Below are 20,903 nucleotides of genomic sequence, written 5' to 3' on the forward strand. Positions count from 1 at the left end.
TGTTGACATGTAATCTATCCCACTACAAAGCCACTTTTAACACCACTATAAGCAAAACGGCAAAATTTAAAAAGGTTAAAAAGTGCAGAACTAAAATTACAATCTGTGAGAAGAATATCAAATTAAAACATTTATTTCTAGTGTACAAGAATTCATAAAAACTGAGCAGCTGATTTGTACAATCATAGACATGGCAACGAAGATATTGGGTCCCATTTTGACAGCTCTAAAAATGCAGACAGTCTACAGTATAACTGTAAAACATAAAAACATTTTAAAAAAAATTTAAAAAATTAAACTTTTACTTCACAATATCCAGAGGGCTATCATTTGTACAGTGTAAGAGTGCATACACTTGATGCAATTTGCAGTATTCAAAATAAGTTGAATCAAGTGCCATAACAGGTATATGATCAGTAATTTCGGTAACATCCCTGCACATTTGTGCTGCCAAAATGCCACCTCCTATATTTGAACATTTACCATCTTACTATCTGCCTTAAAATTAGATATGTTAGTCAACTCACAGTAGGTATAGTGGGTTAAAGTTTAGAATAATGAAAATGTGTTGCTATTTTCCTTTTCTTCCCAGACGCACACATTGGCAACATTATCAAGCTAGTACATATAGAGAAAAATATGAAAAGGGTTCCAAGCAGGTCCAGAGGAAATGTGAAAGGCTTTACAGTGAGTGAGTCAGTCAGTGGGTTGGAGCTCGACTCTGGCTCCACTGTATACGATGCAGTATTTACAAAATAGTCTTTATCCATCCAACTGAGTTGTGTTCAACCATCTCCAGCCACCCTCTTATCTTCTTCCCTATGGGTTTTCTCTCGCCCTCTGTCCGAGAGATCAGGCTGCAGGCAGTGGACGACGGAACAGCAAGATGTGGGGCTCTGGAGGGAGAGAGAAAAAGTGAGTGATTGAAGTTTAGGAAGTGAAAAAAATGGCAGGTTGTATCCAATATATCTGTCCTTCCTACCAAAGTATGCACTAGTTTACTTCCCTTCACTGATTTGAAAGAAAAATCCTTCTAGCCCATACCTACAGTGCCTTGCAAAAGTAAGGCAAGGGGCACCACCAAGCAAACAGCACCATGAAGACCAAGGAGTTTTCCAAACAGGTCAGGGACAAAGTTGTGGAGTAGTACAGTTAAGGGCTGGGATATAAACCTGCCAAGAGAGGGCCACCCACCAGGCAAGGAGTGCATTAATCCGAGAGGTAACAGAGACCAAAGATAACCCTGAAGGAGCTGCAAAGCTTCACAGTGGAGATTGGAGTATCTGTCCATAGGACCATTTTAAGCCATACACTCCACAGAGCTGGGATTTAATGAAGAGTGGCCAGAAAAAAAGCTATTGCTTAAAGAAGAAAAAAATAAGCAAACGTGTTTGGTGTTCGCTAAAAGGCATGTGGGACTCCCCAAACATATGGAAGAGGGTACTAAAATTCAGATGAGACTAAAATTGAGCTTTTTGGCCATCAAGGAAAACGCTATGTCGGGCACAAACCCAACACCACTCATCACCCCGAGAATACCATCCTCACAGTGACGCATGGTGGTGGCAGCATCATGCTGTGGGGATGTTTTTCCATAGGCAGGGACTGGGAAACTGGTCAGAATGGTGCTAAATACAGGGAAATTATTGAGGGAAACCAGTTCGTCTTCCAGAGATTTGAGACTGGCACAGAGGTTCACCTTCCCCCCAAAAAATACAAAATAAATAACACGAGTGGTTTAAGGGGAAACATTTAAATGGCAATGGCCTAGTCAAAGCCCAGACCTCAATCCAATTGAGAATCTGCGGTATGACTTAAAATTGCTGTACACCAGCGGAACCCATCCAACTTGAAGGAGCTTGAGTAGTTTTGCCATGAAGAATTGGCAAAAATCCCAGTGGCTAGATGTGCCAAGAATATATACCCCAAGAGACTTGCAGCTGTAATTGCTGCAAAAGGTGGCTCTACAAAATATTGACTTTGGGGGGTGAATAGTTATGCACGCTCAAGTTCTGTTTTTTTTGGTCTTATTTCTTGTATTAAAATAAAACATTTTTTGCATTTTCAAAGTGGTAGTCATGTGTAAATCAAATGTTACAAACCCCCCCCCCAAAAAATAACATTTTAATTCCAGGATGTAGGGCAACAAAAATAGGAAAAATTCCAAGGGGGGGAATACTTTCACCAGCCACTGTGCACCACTCCAATGCTTTCAGCTTTGTGGGAAGTAGTGAACAAAAGGAGATATTATTGGGACTCAACTTAAGTCATATTGTGGACACCTGATAATTCTTTAATGTGTTCTAGTCGTATCACAAGGCCATCCTTGATCCTTCCAAATATCTTGACTCAATTATTGGAAATCTGGAGAACTTTGGTATTGGATTTTGTATTTGAATGAGAGCACTGGCTGTTATTGCTTACATTTGTTTGGCCTCAGTGGAAATTAAGTTTCGCCCAGGAGAGGTATTAACTTATTTATCCTTGTTTTGCCTGTGCCGCTTTTCCTAAAGTTGTACAAAAATGTTAAGTAGCCTGTGTTTACAAACACCACCAACGCAAAATGTTATTGGATATGTGGCAACGATGCTCTACTCAAAATTACAACCAACTAAACGCAGCATTTCCAAAAAAAATGGAAGAGGCAAGTGGAAGAAAGTGAGGAACTTGTCTGTCGGGCCCGCATTAAAACACCAAAATTGGCTAAAGAAAATAGAAGCCCAATGGGATGAGAGGATGAAGATAGAAATCTGTTTACCGCCCTACTTTATTTATCATTATTACCAGAATGCTAACCAAATTTGCACAAGTAATAGCGAATTTCCATGGAGGATGCTAGCAAAATTTGCTTAGGAGCCCATTATCATTGGGTTTACTTGACAGCTACCTACACAAATAGCTAGCTAGAACAAAGTGTTAATAAGAAATTCATTTAAAAAGATGAAAAGCAATACAAGTAAGTTCTCCAATGAAAATAAAACAAATTGCAATGAAAGGCAATCCAGCGCATAGTCAAACATATATAGGAGCTACAGAATGTAAATGTCCAAACTCACCAAAAATGACAATCAAATGTGAACGAGACATTGTGCAAATGTATTTATTTATTATTTTATTTGTTTTTACATTTATTTTTACATTTATTTAAGTCAGTTAAGAACAAATTCTTATTTTCAATGACAGCCAAGGAACAGTGGGTTAACTGCCTGTTCAGGGGCAGAACGACAGATTTGTACCTCTGGGATTTGAACTTGCAACCTTCCGGTTACTAGTCCAACGCTCTAACCACTAGGCTACCCTGCCGCCCCAAATTAAAGTTGACACGCATGTGTACAAGCTGTTTCTTTTTGGAATCTGGAGTCGTTAGGGCAATGGATCTGCCTGCTCTGAAAGGTGGCGCAGCAGACGGGTCTTGAAGGAAGAGGAAAAAAATTAATTGCTTCAATATATCCACATCATTTTCCTGCCTCATGATGCCATCTATTTTGTGAAGTGCACCAGTCCCTCTTGCAGCAAAGCAGCCCCACAACATGATGCTGCCACCCCCGTACTTCATGGTTGGGATGGTGTTCTTCAGCTTGCAAGCATCCCCCTTTTTCCTCCAAACATAACAATGGTCATTATGGCCAAACAGTTCTATTTTTGTTTCGTCAGACCAGAGGACATTTCTCCAAAAAGTACAATCTTTGTCCCCATGTGCAGTTGCAAACTGTAGTCTGGCTATTTTATGGCGGTTTTGGAGCAGTGGCTTCTTCCTTGCTGAGCGACCTTTCAGGTTATGTCGATATATGACTCGTTTTACTGAAGATATAGATACTTTTGTACCCGTTTCCTCCAGCATCTTCACATGATCCGTTGCTGTTGTTCTGGGATTGATTTGCACATTTCGCACCAAAGTACGTTAATCTCTAGGAGACAGAATACGTGTCCTTCCTGAGCGGTATGAAGGCTGCGTGGTGTATATACACTTGTGTACTATTGTTTGTACAGATGAATGTGGTACCTTCAAGCATTTGGAAATTGCTCCCAATGATGAACCAGACTTGTGGAGGGCTACAATTTTTTGTGGAGGTCTCGGCTGATTTTAGATTTTTCCATGATGTCAAGCAAAGAGGCACCGAGTTTGAAGGTCGGCCTTGAAATACATCCACGGGTACACCTCCAATTGACTCAAATGATGTCAATTAGCCTATCAGAAGCGTCAAAAGCCATGACATCATTTTCTGGAATTTTCCAAGCTGTTTAACAGCACAGTCAACTTAGTGTATGTAAACTTCTGACCCACTGGAATTGTGATACAGGGAATTATAAGTGAAATAGTCTGTCTGTAAACAATTGTTGGAAAAATTACTTGTCATGCAAAAAGTAGATGTCCTAAACGACTTGCCAAAACTATAGTTTGTTAAGAAATTTGTGGAGTGGTTGAAAAATGAGTTAAAATGACTCCAACCTAAGTGTATGTAAACTTCAACTGTTTTTTAGTCAAGATTTGTGTTAACGTAATATGTAAATTGTTGTGTGCGTTTATAGTTTTGTTTAATAATGTGTATGTAAATTGTTTTGTCTGAAACTTTGTTCCCCTTACTGCTATTGGACCAGGTCTCTTGGAAAAGAGATGTTCAATGAGAAAAACCTGTATAAACAAGGTTTTAAAAACGTAAAAAATAAATAAATAGTAGTGGCAGTTGTACAGGTAACTCATCCAAAAGGGATTTGACTTCTCAAACACGGCAGGAAGTGAACACTATAGGATGCCCCATCTCCTTATTAATTCAGCCCCTTAAGCAAGCAAAAAAATATATATAAAAATGCCTAATTAATGTCTTGCTGAGTTTTGTAAACATATCTTAAATGCTTCTTGTAATTTCTGCCCGGCATCAGACTAATTTTGTGCTTCAGTTGCACTTCACGCGGATGAGAAATCACAAATGGCCATTTTATCAGCAGACCGCACGCTGACTGATGTGTAGCTACTTTTCTCCAGTATATTTCTCAGTTAAAATGCAAGATTCATGTAGCCAACTTTGCTTAAAGTTATTTCTATGTAAAACAGAAATGACGATGGCCATGCATTGTTTTTGCAAAAAAGACCTTGCCTTGTTTGCTGATTTGTGACTGCCAGCCAAATAGCGTTGCACTTCTGTCGTCATCTGATTAAAATTAGGCAATTTTCTGCAGAATGTGTTGCATTAATGTTCTGTGAAGAAACATGGTAGTTGCATGCCCCTGATCACTCAATTTAATAATTTTTTTTTAAAAATGACTTTTGATATAAAAACACAACCCATCAATACACAGCTGGATTCACCTGCTCCTGCTTTCTCCTGCTGTACTATTTACAAACAGACGTGACAGGCTCAACTTTTCGGTTAGCTTTGTAATGTAAAATATTGTGCAGGGTGAAAAGATCGTGTTGATCTGCTTTATCTCCCAATATATTGCACAATTTGACTGCAGGTATTTATTTAAAAAAGTAGCTACAAATATAAAATTGTATTTAAAAAACTTCAAATAAATAGTCTAAACGGTATTGAAAAACCATCCCGTGGCTATATCCAAATATACTGCCCACTCAGGACTTTATTCTGTGTGTGTTCAGTGAACGGTCTGGTCTCTCTAATGATGCACATAAGGCAAGCTCAAATAAGTTAGTGTGACACACCCAATGCAGCCAACCATATGTTCAATAGATGTCTATTGTCCATTGCTGTTCTGGTTAGTGTTTATTGGCTTATTTCACTGTAGAGCCTCTAGTCCTGCTCACTATACCTTATCCAACCTATTAGTTCCACCACCCACACATGCGATGACAACTCCTGGTTTCAATGATATTTCTAGAGACAATATCTCTCTCATCACTCAATACCTAGGTTTACCTTCACTGTATTCACATCCTACCATACCTTTGTCTGTACATTATACCTTGAAGCTATTTCATCGCCCCCAGGAGCCCCTTTTACTCTCTGTTCCAGACGTTCTAGACGACCAATTCTCATTGCTTTTAGCCGTAACCTTATCCTACTCCTCCTCCTCCTCTGGTGATGTAGAGGTGAATCCAGGCCCTGCAGTACCTAGCTCCACTCCTATTCCCCAGGCGCCCTCTTTTGATGACTTCTGTAACCGTAATAGCCTTGGTTTCATGCATGTTAACATTAGAAGCCTCCTCCCTACGTTTGTTTTATTCACTGCTTTAGCACTCTGCCAACCCGGATGATCTAGCTGTGTCTGAATCATGGCTTAGGAAGACCACCAAAAATTCTGACATTTTCATCCCTACCTACAACATTTTCAGACAAGATAGAACTGCCAAAGGGGGCAGTGTTGCAATCTACTGCAAAGATAGGACAGAACTCTGCAGGCTATCCAGGTCTGTAACCAAACAATTTGAACTTCTACTTTTAAAAATCCCCCTCTCTAAAAACAAGTCTCTTACCGTTGCCGCATCCTATAGACCACCCTCTGCCCCCAGCTGTGCTCTGGACACCATATGTGAACTGATTGCCCCCCCATCTGTCTTCAGAGCTCGTGCTGCTAGGCGACCTAAACTGGAACATGCTTAACACCCCAGCCATCCTACAATCTAAGCTTGATGCCCTCAATCTCACAAATCATCAATGAACCTACCAGGTACCACCCCAAAGCCGTAAACACGGGCACCCTCAGATATCATCCTAACCAACTTGCCCTCTAAATATACCTCTGCTGTCTTCAACCAAGATCTCAGCGATCACTGCCTCATTGCCTGCATCCGTAATGGGTCAGCGGTCAAACGACCTCCACTCATCACTGTCAAACACTCCCTGAAACACTTCAGCGAGCAGGCCTTTCTAATCGACCTGGCCGGGGTATTATGGAAGGATATTGATCTCATCCCGTCAGTAGAGGATGCCTGATTATTTTTTTTTAAATGCCTTCCTAACCATCTTAAATAAGCATGCCCCATTCAAGAAATCTAGAAACAGGAACCGATATAGCCCTTGGTTCTCCCCAGACCTGACTGCCCTTAACCAACACAAAAACATCCTATGGCGTTCTGCATTAGCATCGAACAGACCCCGTGATATGCAGCTTTTCAGGGAAGCTAGAAACCAATATACACAGGTGTTAGAAAAGCCAAGGCTAGCTTTTTCAAGCAGAAATTTGCTTCCTCAACACTAACTCAAAAACTTTCTGGGACACTAAAGTCCTTGGAGAATAGGAACAACTCCTCCCAGCTGCCCACTGCACTCAGAATAGGAAACACTGTCACCACTGATAAATCCACTATAATTGAGAATTTCAATGAGCATGTATCTACGGCTGGCCATGCTTTCCACCTGGCTACCCCTACCCCAGTCAACAGCACTGCAACCCCCAAAGCAACTCGCCCAAGCCTTCCCCATTTCTCCCTTCTCCCAAATCTAGTCAGCTGATGTCCTGAAAGAGCTGGAAAATCTGGACCCCTACAAATCAGCCGGGCTAGACAATCTGGACCCTTTCTTTCTAAAAAAATTCTGCCGAAATTGTTGCCACCCCTATTACTAGCCTGTTCAACCTCTCGTGTCATCTGAGATTCCCAAAGATTGGAAAGCAGCTGCGGTCATCCCCCTCTTCAAAAAGGGGGGGGGGGGACACACACTCTTGACCCAAACTGCTACAGACCTATATCTATCCTACCCTGCCTTTCTAAGGTCTTCGAAAGCCAAGTCAACAAACAGATTACCTACCATTTCGAATCTCAACATACCCTCTCTGCTATGCAATCTGGTTTCAGAGCTGGTCATGGGTGCACCTCAGCCACGCTCAAGGTCCTAAACGATATCTTAACCGCCATCGATAAGAAACAATATTGTGCAGCCGTATTCATTGATCTGGCCAAGTCTTTCGACTCTGTCAATCACCACATCCTCATCGGCAGACTCGACAGCCTTGGTTTCTCAAATGATTGGCCTGGTTCACCAACTACTTCTCTGATAGAGTTCAGTGTGTCAAATTGGAGGGCCTGTTGTCCGGACCTCTGGCAGTCTCTATGGGGGTGCCACAGGGTTCAATTCTTGGACCGACTCTTCTCTGTATACATCAATGATGTCGCTCTTGCTGCTGGTGAGTCTCTGATCCACCTCTACGCAGACGACACCATTCTGTATACTTCTGGCCCCTCTTTGGACACTTAACAACCCTCGAGACGAGCTTCAATGCCATACAACTCTCCTTCCGTGGCCTCCAATTGCTCTTAAATACAAGTAAAACTAAATGCATGCTCTTCAACCGATCGCTGCCTGCACCTGCCCAACATCACTACTCTGGACGGCTCTGACTTAGAATGTGGACAACTACAAATACCTAGGTGTCTAGTTAAAACTGTAAACTCTCCTTCCAGACCCACATCAAACATCTCCAATCCAAAGTTAAATCTAGAATTGGCTTCCTATTTCGCAACAAAGCATCCTTCACTCATTCTGCCAAACATACCCTCATAAAAATTACCATCCTACCAATCCTCAACTTCGGCGATGTAATTTACAAAATTGCCTTCCATACTACTCAACAAATTGGATGCAGTCTATCGCAGTGCCATCCGTTTTCTCACCAAAGCCCCATATACTACCCACCATTGCGATCTGTACGCTCTCGTTGGCTGGCCCTCGCTTCATACTCGTGGTCAAATCCACTGGCTCCATGTCACCTACAAGACCCTGCTAGGTAAAGTCCCCCCTTATCTCAGCTCGCTGGTCACCATAGCATCACCCACCTGTAGCACGCGCTCCAGCAGATATATCTCTCTGGTCACCCCCAAAACCAATTCCTCCTTTGGCCACCTCTCCTTCCAGTTCTCTGCTGCCAATGACTGGAACGAACTACAACAATCTCTGAAACTGGAAACACTTATCTCCCTCACTAGCTTTAAGCACCAGCTGTCAGAGCAGCTCAGAGATTACTGCACCTGTACATAGACCATCTATAATTTAGCCCAAACAACTACCTCTTTCCCTACTGTATTTATTTTGCTCCTTTGCATACCATTATTCTTTATTCCTACTTTGCACATTCTTCCACTGAAAATCTACCATTTGTGTTTTACTTGCTATATTGTATTTACTTTGCCACCATGGCCTTTTGCCTTTACCTCCCTTATCTCACCTCATTTGCTCACATCGTGTATAGACTTGTTTCTACTGTATTATTGACTGTTTTACTCCATGTTTTACTCTGTGTTGTTGTATGTGTCGAACTGCTTTGCTTTATCTTGGCCAGGTCGCAATTATAAATGAGAACTTGTTCAACTTGCCTTCCTGGTTAAATAAAAAATAAATAAAAAAAGATGCCCCGTCTTAGCCAAATAACATCTGTGTTTTACCATCATGGCCGAAATGCTTGAACAACATCTTGTTTTCAGGTGACAGACAAGAACAGAGTTGTATTTGGAGACAAAACAGTAGGAGTCAGACCTCATGATCTGCTGATGGCAAGAGACCCGTATCAAAGATAGCAAGTAGCCTATAATACAAAAAGTCAATCCGATGGAGGCTGAGCACCATCTTGTGTTACAAACAGGGATCTTTGAGCTCTCTACATGAATGTAGTGTATTCTAGGGTTGGGCGATGTCAACCTTTGTCCTAACGTGATTATGTACCTATAAAAACATTGTGACATACAATGCCATCACCACTATTGTCCAAACCCAAATATTTTTATTTGATATAAATAACAAAACCTGCTAAAACGCAGTTGGGCAATATTGTGAAATCGAATGCAATTGGAAGACGAAAGATAATGTTGAAAGCCTGGGCAGAGGCTAACCGCAGGAAATTGCAAATCTTCTGTGTGTCAGGGGCATAGGCACTGGGGAGCAAGGATCACCCAATCAAATTGAGCAAACAAAAATAAAATGTTTATGCCAGTGTTCCATAAAGGACATTGTCTTTTTACCTAAACATGCAAACACAAATCAGATAGAATTCATACAGGGATGCAAACTGGTGAGGGTCCAAAAAGGTGACACTTCTCTTCTTTTTTTGCACTGAAACATGCAAAGAAAATCAATGCTAGGGGGAAATGCAGGTTAACTAATTAAACAACAAAGAATATAATCTACGTGATCAGTCTGTGTATAAATAAGTGGTTAATGTGAACCTAACTCAGCTAAAAAATTTTAAAGAAAGCAATCCAATGTTATTTGTTGCCTAGAGACTTTACTGAAAATTACACTCAAGTCTTGAGAAAAACATTAATATTGCAGTTAGCCATGACAACCTTTATAATAGAATGCTTGTGACCACACACACACACAATTAATATTGCACTTGGGAAAAAACAACTTAAAGTAGAAATAGAATGAAACAGGCATTCTATTTTGCTCTATTCTAGTGGCCAGAAGGCTACATGTTCAAAAATAACATTCACATGAGTAAAAAAAATATCCTCACACACACACACGTTACTGTCAAGTTCAACACAACAAAAACAATATCTTTGGGCTACACTGCACATTATTACATTGTACACTTTCTGCCTGTAGACATCTGTTCTACAATATGCCAGCAGAGCATAATACCCTTTGTTGACATAATTGATCTCTTTCAGGCAGATAGCACACCTGGCATACCCCTTTTAATCCAATATATTGAAAACCTGAGAAAGAGGGAAAGTGTGTGGTGTTCCTTTCACCTCTATAGTGGCATCCAGCTTAAGCCAGGCTCAGCTCCAGCTACACTTGGTCCCTGAATCCACTTGTTTAACAAGTAGCACCTCATTCTGAAAATTAACCACATACCGAACAGATGGCGGTTAGCTAGTTTCACACAGATTGCCAGGGTCCAGTAAGAAACTAACGTTATCATGTTATAACTTGAGGAACGGCAAGGAGTCGTAAACCAGTTCATAATATAGTGAATTGGATAGGTTACTAATGTTAGCTCATCTGATGTTGTAACGTTAGCTGTCTGACTTTATTAGCAAGCTAATTTACACACCATAACTTCAAATAATTGAGTTTGTGTTGGATAACTCACTCCTCTTCGTTATCGCTTCCTTTCCAGAAAGCATGCTGATACTGTAACTAGTAAGTTGGTTGACTCTTCGTTCTTCAGTCGTGTGCTGCTCTGCATGCCGTTATGTTAACGATTGGAATTGGACACAGCCAATATTACTCAAAACGCGCATCACTCGTTCGCTTACAGCCAGTAGTGGAGCACAGTCAAGACTATTATTAAGAAGCATAAGGTGTATGACACCACCAAGACCCTGCCTAGATCAGGCAATCCCTCCAAACTGGATGACAGAAGAAGTACGAGACTGAGCAGAGTGGCTACCAAGAGTCCAATGGCAACTTGGAAAGAGTTATGTTTTTATGGCCAAAGCTGGTCAAAATGTGACCATATACCAAGCACTCCACAAATCTGGCATGTACGGCAGGGTGGCAAGGAAGCCACACCCCCACTAAATCAAGAAAGCCCACCTTGAATCCCGTTTGAAGTACGCAACAAAATTGTGGCAAAAGGTTGTGGAACTTTTTGTCCTAAATGAAAAGCACAACATGTCACAAACCCAATACATTACCTCTATAGTGTAGCATGGGGGTGGCAGTATGTTATGGGGATGTTTCTTGCCTGTCAGCATGAAACCGATCCAAGGCACCCAGTCAAAAAGGTACAGTGGAATGGCTAAGGAATAAAAAAAAGTAACTGTCCTCGAGTTTCCCCAGTCAGCACCCAGACCTAAATCCAATCCAAAAATGTTTGACAGAACTTGAACAATTTTGTAAAGAAATGGTCAAATATTGCCAAAACTAGGTGTGCAAAGTTTGTTGGGATAGGTCTCAACAGACTCACATCTGCAATTGCTGCCAACAGGTGCTTTGACCATGTATTAACTCGAGGGGGGTGGAGTCTTATCCAAGTATGATTTCAGTTTAGTATTTTTAATATACTTATTGGGAGAAAGAAATCCCCATCAAAATACATCAGTTTAAGGTAGAGATGTTTTTGTTGTTGCAATTGATGGAGTCTCAATCCACTGCATCCACCAGTGTTGCACTTCCGCATCTGTGGTGAAAGGGGGTGGCAGAGCTAGAGTGGTGTTTGTCAGACCATGAGACATCCCGAAACTGTCTGGTAGCATCCGAACAGTTTGGACTACAAAATAATGGGACCCCACTTTGGAAAGAGGATATTCTTACGAACGCGATGGTGTTCTCCATAACACATTTCAGCAGCCTGTAGTGCCACTTCCGGAGAGGATGGGGCGTAATACAAACAGTGCATAATGACTGCTGCAATACTTCAACAACTACAGTGGCAAAAAATTAAAAAAACAGAACCCTTTGGAATTACCTGGATATCTGCTTAAATTGGTCATCAAACTTGATCTGATAGTCTAAGTCACAACAATAGACAAACAGTGTGCTTAAACTAATAACACAAATTATTGTATTTTTCTTGTCTATATTGAATACATCATTTAAACATTCACAGTGTAAGTTGGAAAAAGTATGTGAACCCCTAGCCTAATGACTTCTCCAAAAGTGAATTGGAGTCAGCTAACCTAGATTCCAATCAATGAGACGAGATTGGAGATGTTGGTTCGAGCTAACTTGCCCTATAAAAAAAAATGTATTAAATAAATAAAATAATTTGAGTTTGCTATTCACAAAACGTATTGCCCGATGTGAACCACGCCTCAAACAAAAGAGAATTACAATTAAGAATTGTTAACTTGCATAAAGCTGGAAAGGGTTACAAAAGTATCTCTAAAAGCCTTGATGTTCATCAATCCATGGGGATTAAAATATGACAAAACGCATCATGACAAGAGACAACACTACATAAGAGACTGAAGACAACATGGTAGCAGCACCACAACATGGTAGCAGCACAAAACATGGTACAAACATTATTGGGCAGAGACAACAAAGTTCAAGAAGGTAGAGACAACAATGCATCATACAAAACAACAACAACTGTCAGTAAGAGTGTCCATGATTGAGTCTTTGAAGAGATTCAGATAATAGTCCAGTTTGAGTGTTTGTTGCAGCTCATTCTTCTTAAAAATGGAAGAAGTTTGGAATCACCAAGACTCTTCCTAGAGCTAGCCGCTAGACCGAACTGAGCAATCAGGGGAGAAGGGCCGGGTCAGGGAGGTGACAGAGAAGCCCCAGAGTTCATTTGTGGAGAATCTCTGCAGCACTCCACCAATCAGGCCTTTATGGTAGAGTGGCCAGACAAGCCACTCCTCAGTAAAAGGCACACAGCAGCCAGCTTGGAGATGGCCAACAGGCACCTAAAGGACTCTCAGACCATGAGAAACAAGATTCTCTGGTCTGATGAAACCAACATTTACATTTTTTGGCCTGAATGCCAAGCATCACGTCTGGAAAAAAAAAACTTGGCACTGCTCATCACCTGACCAATACCATCCCTACGGTGAAGCATGGTGGTGGCTGCATCATGCTGTGGGGATGTTTTTTAGCAGCAAATATTGAGAGACTGTCAGGATCGAGGGAAAGATGAACAGAGCCAAGTAAAGAGAGATCCTTGAAGAAAACCTGCTCTAGAGTGCTCAGGATCTCAGACTCGGGCGAAGGTTCAACATCCAACGACCCTAAGCACACAGCCAAGACAACGCAGGTGTGGCTTCAGGACAAGTATCTGAATGTCCTTGAGTGGCCCAGCCAGAGCACAAACTTGAACCCGATCTAACAACTTTCTAGAGATCCCTCAAAATAGCTGTGCAGCAACGCTCTCCATCCAACTTGACCGGATCTGCATAGAATGGGAGAAAATCTCCAAATACAGGCATGTCAAGCTTGAAGTGTCATAAGCGGCTGTAATAGCTGCTAAAGGTGCTTCAACAAAAGTAGAGTAAAAGGGTCTGAAAATGTATGTACGAGATTTTAAATTTTTTTAAATTTGCAAAAAGGTCTAAAACCTTTTTATTTTTCATTATGGGGTATTGTGTATATTGAGAGGGGGAAAAAATAGTGAATCATTTTTGGAAAGGCTGGAACGTAACAATGTAAAAGGGAAGGGGTCTGAATACACTCTGTTCTGGGTGCCCAACTTCTTTATTTTTGCCTAGGACACGCCTTAATGACTAGCCCTAAAAAAATCTGTCAGGGACTGTCAGTGTACCTGGTTGATGGATCATGTAGTGTATCCAGCCTTGACTCTGCTGGACGCCCAGGTTCCTCCACTCAGTCTCTGACATCAGATGGGTCTTGGGCACACGCTTGGCAATGTCCTTGGGCAGCATCACATGCCTACAGACAGAGAAATGGAATGGTACTTTACAGAGTCACGTTGTGTCAACATCACAGGGCTGGGAAGGAAGATAGCTGCCAAGCAAGACGTGTCAGTACTAGCTATATAGCTAGATCAAAACCGTTTAAGAAGAAAAAAGTACCGTCAACTTACCTATACTCAAATTTCTCATCATCGTATTTGTCAGAGTAATATATCTGCTTCTGAGACATGGTGCCAACCTGAAAAAGACAAAAGCAATCAGTTTAGTTAATAAAGTCCAAGGAAGATGAGTGAAGGAATGGATTAGTGGCGAACAAAAATGGTGCTCGTGTGATCTAGTAAATCCATGCCTAGTTCCAACTTTTGTTGTTGGAGTGAAGGTTTTGGACCGATGGAGTTACCTGGGAGATCCGTTTGACATCTTGATGAAACGCACAGATGCGTTGCATCAGTGAGGATAACAAGTGGGCTTATTTTTTCTGTGTTTAAGGAGCATGCTTTGAACAAGATTTCAGATTGGAAGGTGTCGTGTGGATCTGTGAAGTAAGGGCGCCTATCAAGGGGGTTCTCTGGAGTGGCGCTAAAAGTGAGTGCAAAGGATGTAACTGAAAAGTAGCTGCAGTGGTGGTATGGTGGCTGGAGAGAGAAGGCCCACTCATTCATTATTTTGGTCTTTAAAGAAGTCTCTCACACATATTTTTGGGTTGTGAGATATCCTGTATGAGACATCGTGCCCAAATCCATGTAGTGTGATAAATGTAAAATATTTGGACATGTCAATTGTATATTTTGGGAGAATTATTGTATGGCAGTTGAAGCAAAATGCTGCAATTGTGGTGTCGAACATGCACCCTAATTCCTAAAGTGCCTTGTTACGTGAAAGCGAGAGGTGGCAAGAGTAAGCGCTGGTCAGCGTTTCTCCTATCCGGAAGCAGTCAGAAGAGGAACGTTGAAGAAAACATGTTAGTTAGAGACCAGGATCCTGCCATGTTAAAAAGGTGAACTTTGTATCGTTTACTGCATTGGTTATAAACTGCACAGTGCAAACAAAATTGTACATCCGAGAAAATAGACATTGTTGCGACTGCGGCTGAAAGTTTAGGGACTCTGGGATTTTACATTAGAGGCATTACAAGGAACTATGACCGAAGGAGTGGGATGGGTGTATTTATGTATTTCTTTGTTTTGTTGCCATGTTTTTTTGTTCACTACCCATGCAATAGGTGGCAGCAATACACCTAGTCGGTTAGTCTGCCAACAAACCCCATTGAAGTAAAGGCAATAGAAATGAGACATAATTACAGGTTTGTCAGATCAATGCCCCTGCATAGCGCATCATAAACTAAGGTAGCGTTATTTGTTTAAGGCAACAAGCTTTGGCTACGAGCTAGCAAACAAATCTAGGCTGGACACATTACATTTTTAACAATGCTTTAAGAATAAAAAAGTAGTTCAATGCATCTGCGGTGGAGCCCTGCTTCAAAATATTACCATATCCCAGCTGCATGCTGTAGTTTTGAAGTGATCATGAAAAAACAGGCCTTATTTTTGGGCATTTTTCACCCTGCCAGCTCCTATTAGTTCTATTGAACACTGTGGCACCAACTCGCCTTCCGAACCCCATGTTGTTGTAATGTCAAAATGGCAACTACGCTATAGTTGGCAATTCAGACCTGCTCACGTTGTTTATAGTTACAATTTTAACAAAAAATAACTCTTTACTCTGAGGTCGTCACATTGTTTACTATGGGGAAATATAGGCATGTATGTCTATTTTACCAAATATCTCCAGAACAAACTTTTATTTTTTATTGGACACCACTTTAATCATGAGATTCAATTTAATAATATCATATTTCTAATTATGTACGGCTGGGAAGTGTATCTCGTTGTCATCAAACGCTAGCCCCGAAATACCTTTTGCCCTTGGAACCCTGAGCTCCCCCCAATGCTGTCCCATGGAGAAGCATGCTGGCATATTTCACCAAATATCTCGCAATGTGTATATTTATACATTTCTTCAATTCGGACACAATTTCAAATCATGAGAATCCCATCTTTCTAATTGTGTGAGCCTGGGCAGTGTATCTCATCAAACGCTAGACCAGAAATAGTCAGAAATTGCCATTATTTTCCTACTTCCTCGTTATGCAGACATAGGCACACTTGGCACCATTGATGTGCGGATGTTTACTTTCTACACGAGTTGTTCTTTTTACAGATTCGTCCTAAGAACAAATTATAGTGGTAAAATAAAAAGCGATACATTTGTGCCATTTAGGCTAAATGGAATTCTAAACTTCACTCCAGTCAAAACAGGCTCTGCGAACGTTCGATTACATTAATTTGCTATGGGCTCGTGCTATAGTGTTCCAGCTTAGCCAACTTTCTTAATTGAGCCGTTTTTCAGCCTTGGGTGAATTGACATGTTTTATTGTCCCGCCTAAGTCAACCATTGACTGTTCTAGCTTTCATAGTTCTAACAAAATGCCACCCAACAACAGTTGAAACTCGCTAAATTAGCTGGCTAACTACTCTAGTTAACAATAAAATGCATTAGCGAGCTTAGCTAGCTACTAGCTTTGACAACACAAGTAAAGCACAAATCACCTTTATCCACGTGGCTTGTTCCAACTGATTGTACTGGTGATTTCCTAACGTGAATCTAGATATATCACAAAATAACTGTTGTTTCTAGAATATTGTCCTGCTTCTGATGTGGTCAATGGACCTTTTTCAAGTTTGCTGCAAGTTTCCCTCTCTAAATGTTAGCTACTGATCCGGCCTTTCACCATTCAAAAAGCCACCGCTGCTTCTCATTGGTCAATCCTCTCACAGAAATGATCATGTGATTTCCCTCGGTCCTGTCATTGTTTAGAATCTAAATATATATATATATATATATATATATATATATATATATATATATATATATATATATATATATATATATATATATATATATACTATCACTATCACTATCACTATATATATATATACCACAAATGCAAATTCCATCTAGACACTGTTGCCCTAGAGCACACAAAAAACTATACATACCTTGGCCTAAACATCAGCGCCACAGGTAACTTCCACAAAGCTGTGAACGATCTGAGAGACAAGGCAAGAAGGGCATTCTATGCCATCAAAAGGAACATAAATTTCAACATACCAATTAGGATCTGGCTAAAAATACTTGAATCAGTCATAGAGCCCATTGCCCTTTATGGTTGCGAGGTCTGGGGTCTGCTCACCAACCAAGACTTCACAAAATGGGACAAACACCAAATTGAGACTGCATGCAGAATTCTGCAAAAATATCCTCTGTGTACAACGTAGAACACCAAATAATGTACGCAGAACAGAATTAGGCCGATACCCACTAGTTATCAAAATCCAGAAAAGAGCCGTTAAATTCTACAACCACCTAAAAGGAAGCGATTCCCAAACCTTCCATAACAAAGCCATCACCGACAGAGAGATGAACCTGGAGAAGAGTCCCCTAAGCAAGCTGGTCCTGGGGCTCTGTTCACAAACACAAACACACCCCACAGAGCCCCAGAACAGCAGCACAATTAGACCCAACCAAATCATGAGAAAACAAAAAGATAATTACTTGACACATTGGAAAGAATTAACAAAAAAACAGAGCAAACTAGAATGCTATTTGGCCCTAAACAGAGAGTACACAGCGGCAGAATACCTGACCACTGTGACTGACCCAAACTTAAGGAAAGCTTTGACTATGTACAGACTCAGTGAGCATAGCCTTGCTATTGAGAAAGGCCGTCATAGGCAGACATGGCTCTCAAGAGAAGACAGGCTACGTGCTCACTGCCCACAAAATGAGGTGGAAACTGAGCTGCACTTCCTAACCTCCTGCCCAATGTATGACCATATTAGAGAGACATTTTCCCTCAGATTACACAGATCCACAAAGAATTTGAAAACAAATCCAATTTTGATAAACTCCCATATCTACTGGGTGAAATTCCACAGTGTGCCATCACAGCAGCAAGATTTGTGACCTGTTGCCACGAGAAAAGGGCAACCAGTGAAGAACAAACACCATTGTAAATACAACCCATATTTATGCTTATTTATTTTATCTTGTGTACTTTAACCATTTGTACATTGTTAAAACACTGTATGTGTAATGTTTACTGTTAATTTTATTGTTTATTTCACTTTTGTATATTATTTACCTCACTTGCTTTGGCAATGTTAACACATGTTTCCCATGCCAATAAAGCCCCTTGAATTGAATTGAATTGAATGGAGGAATGTATAACGCCCCACCCAGCAGAATGTCGACCAATCGCGTTCACTTCATCATGCTGCGTCATAAGGTTGTAGTGATGGTCATTCCGGCTCTTTTCAGTGAGCCAGCTTGTTCGGCTCAGCTCACCAAAAAGATCCGTCACATTTCGTTCCCAAACGGCTCTTTAAAAAAACATTTTCAAGTCTTGACTATGATTGGTGTTAAAACAATTCTAATGAAATTATTAAATGAAATCATACCCTACCTTAACCACAATGTATTTAAAAATGCATTGGTTTGTTATGAAGTATAATGCTATTAAACATTTGCATTTAAAGTATAACTTTTTAATGTATTGTAATGAAACAGGCAGGGAAGCAGGTCCCGAACCGTCAACCTTCTAGCCCGAAGTCCAGCGCGCTATCGACTGTGCCGCAAAAGCATGCTCCCGCGGCAGTTGATATCCGCGTTTATGAACCCAGGGTCGTTTTTCTACTCCCTCCTTTCAAAGAGCCCGTCCTCGCGCTAGCTTGCGACTCTACGTCTTATATGAACGCGCTCACTGGCCAAGCATACGCACTGTCGTGGAAGCAAGGTCCGATCCCACTTCTGACACTGTGCAGCAAAAGCATGCTCGAGCGACAGAGTCGATATCCGCCGCATAACCCCAGGTGTCGTTACAACAACAATTTGCAAAACTGCAGCATCCCACAAATTGAAATAAATGTAAAAAAGAAGGATGCTATTACACATGTGCAACTTTTTAAATGTATATAAACAAAGTGCATGTAAATATAACAATTCAAAACGAATACAATCTGAACAACATAATAATGGAATATTGCACCATATCAAAGAAAAATAAATAACAATGTGCAAAACTGCAGCATCCCACTTAAAACATTAAACTGGTCCCTCTTTTCTCTCTCTTTATTGCCATGTTATAACCAGCAGCACTCAGCAATGCTGACCAGATTTAGCTTTTATGAGAGATTTGCATTCAGAAATGCAAGCTGCCTCACTTTCGAGAGGCTGATGCAGTTTCTTCTCTCAGTAATTATTTGTCCCGTTTTCGAGAAGACCCTCTCAGAGAGAACAGATCTGGCCACTATGCAGAGTCTCCCTATCATGACTTTAGTAAGCCTTGGGTAGACAGAGGCCTTGTTCTTCCACCAGCTCAGAAGATCTGCAGATCTTTGGAGGACGGGCTCCTCCAAATAGGATCGGACCTCCATTATGGCATCTGCTGAGGGATTCCTTCGTGCTACATCCCCAGTTGCTCTCTCGTCAAACAGCATCCAAAAAGCAGACGTTTGTGGCACTACTGCTGGTGCTTCTGCTCCATCTGCTCCCTCTTCTTCCTGTTGCCCTGGTGCCTGAGCCAGCTGAGTGATGGGGCTGTCCCTCCCTGCTGCTGAGTTTATTCTTTGAAGAGCCTCATCAATCGCTCTGGCATCACTGAAGGCAAACTTCTTAAACCTGGGGTCAAGTGCAACGGTTTCTGATAGCACGTGATTATATTCCATTCTGTGTAACTTTCATAGGGTGTCCATCAACTATGTCACATGTCCTGTGGTTGCATTTGCTTCTCTCTGGCGGCTGGCTGTGATTCGCTGCAGACGCTTATACAGGAGTATCATTTTTGAGGCTGTCACATAGCTGAAAAGAGGGAACAGTAACTTATTAGTTCAGGTTCATGTTTTGTCTACTGATACTACATTCTCATCTACTGCTCATATACATATATAATACTGGTTTAAATAATGATGTAGTAATAACTGCTTACTGTACCTCTCTCCACTGATCTCCACAGTGACCTGCTCAAATGGTTCCAGGACTGCACACCTCCTCCACCACCTTCCATTCCTCTTGGGTCAGAGCATCAACAGGTGCATTGACAATGGCCAGGGTAAAGATGATGGCATCCTTTGACTCAAGAAATCGCTACAACATATAAAATGTTGAATTCCACCATGTAGTGCAGTCTTGTTTTGGCCTCAGCTCAGGCATCCCAATCTGGCGTTGTGTAGACTTTAGTTTTTCAGCATCTACTGTGCTCCTATGGAAGTATTCCACATCTGCTTTCACGTTGTCCACAGTGGGCTTCATCACCTTCAGAGCATCTCTTACAATCAGGTTGATTGTGTGGGCAAGACATGGATGATGGGTCCCTTTTAAAACTTTCATGGCTTTGGTTATGTTAGCTGCATTGTCGCTAACACAACATACCACTTTTCCATCTACTTACAATTCTCTTGCCACTCTCAACAGTTCCTCTGCCAAGTTCTCTGAGGTGTGTCTGTCGCTGAACTCAAAGCAGTCCAGAAGACAGCTAGACATTGAAAAATCTTCAATGAAGTGACATGTAACCGACATGTGGTTACCCCTGATGTCCAGCAGTCAGTGGTAAGGCAAACTGCAG

The 20,903-nt window shown here is 41.3% G+C and overlaps 1 protein-coding gene across 1 annotated transcript; it reads right to left on the minus strand.

Moving 5' to 3' along the window:
* Positions 1-117: 117 nt before the first annotated feature.
* On the minus strand, positions 118-17,040 carry cks1b (CDC28 protein kinase regulatory subunit 1B). Its single transcript, XM_036971452.1, has 4 exons — positions 16,831-17,040; positions 14,392-14,459; positions 14,110-14,237; positions 118-896 (listed from the first exon to the last, which is right to left on the minus strand). Exons 2-4 carry the CDS (start codon positions 14,448-14,450, stop codon positions 853-855), a joined length of 231 nt encoding a protein of 76 aa, XP_036827347.1. The 5' UTR covers positions 14,451-14,459; positions 16,831-17,040; the 3' UTR covers positions 118-852.
* Between the last annotated feature and the right edge of the window lie 3,863 nt (positions 17,041-20,903).

This window comes from Oncorhynchus mykiss, chromosome 32 (genome assembly GCF_013265735.2).
Source record: "Oncorhynchus mykiss isolate Arlee chromosome 32, USDA_OmykA_1.1, whole genome shotgun sequence".
In the NCBI taxonomy this organism is placed as follows: domain Eukaryota; kingdom Metazoa; phylum Chordata; class Actinopteri; order Salmoniformes; family Salmonidae; genus Oncorhynchus; species Oncorhynchus mykiss.

Bases quoted from the DNA above. Each gene is read 5' to 3' on its own strand.
- cks1b (XM_036971452.1), bottom strand. From the start codon at position 14,450: ATGTCTCAGAAGCAGATATATTACTCTGACAAATACGATGATGAGAAA. The intron at 14,238-14,391 runs GTAAGTTGACGG...CTCTGTCTGTAG, and splicing joins GATGAGAAATTTGAGTATAG to GCATGTGATGCTGCCCAAGG. The intron at 897-14,109 runs GTACACTGACAG...CTCTCCCTCCAG, and splicing joins CTACATGATCCATCAACCAG to AGCCCCACATCTTGCTGTTC.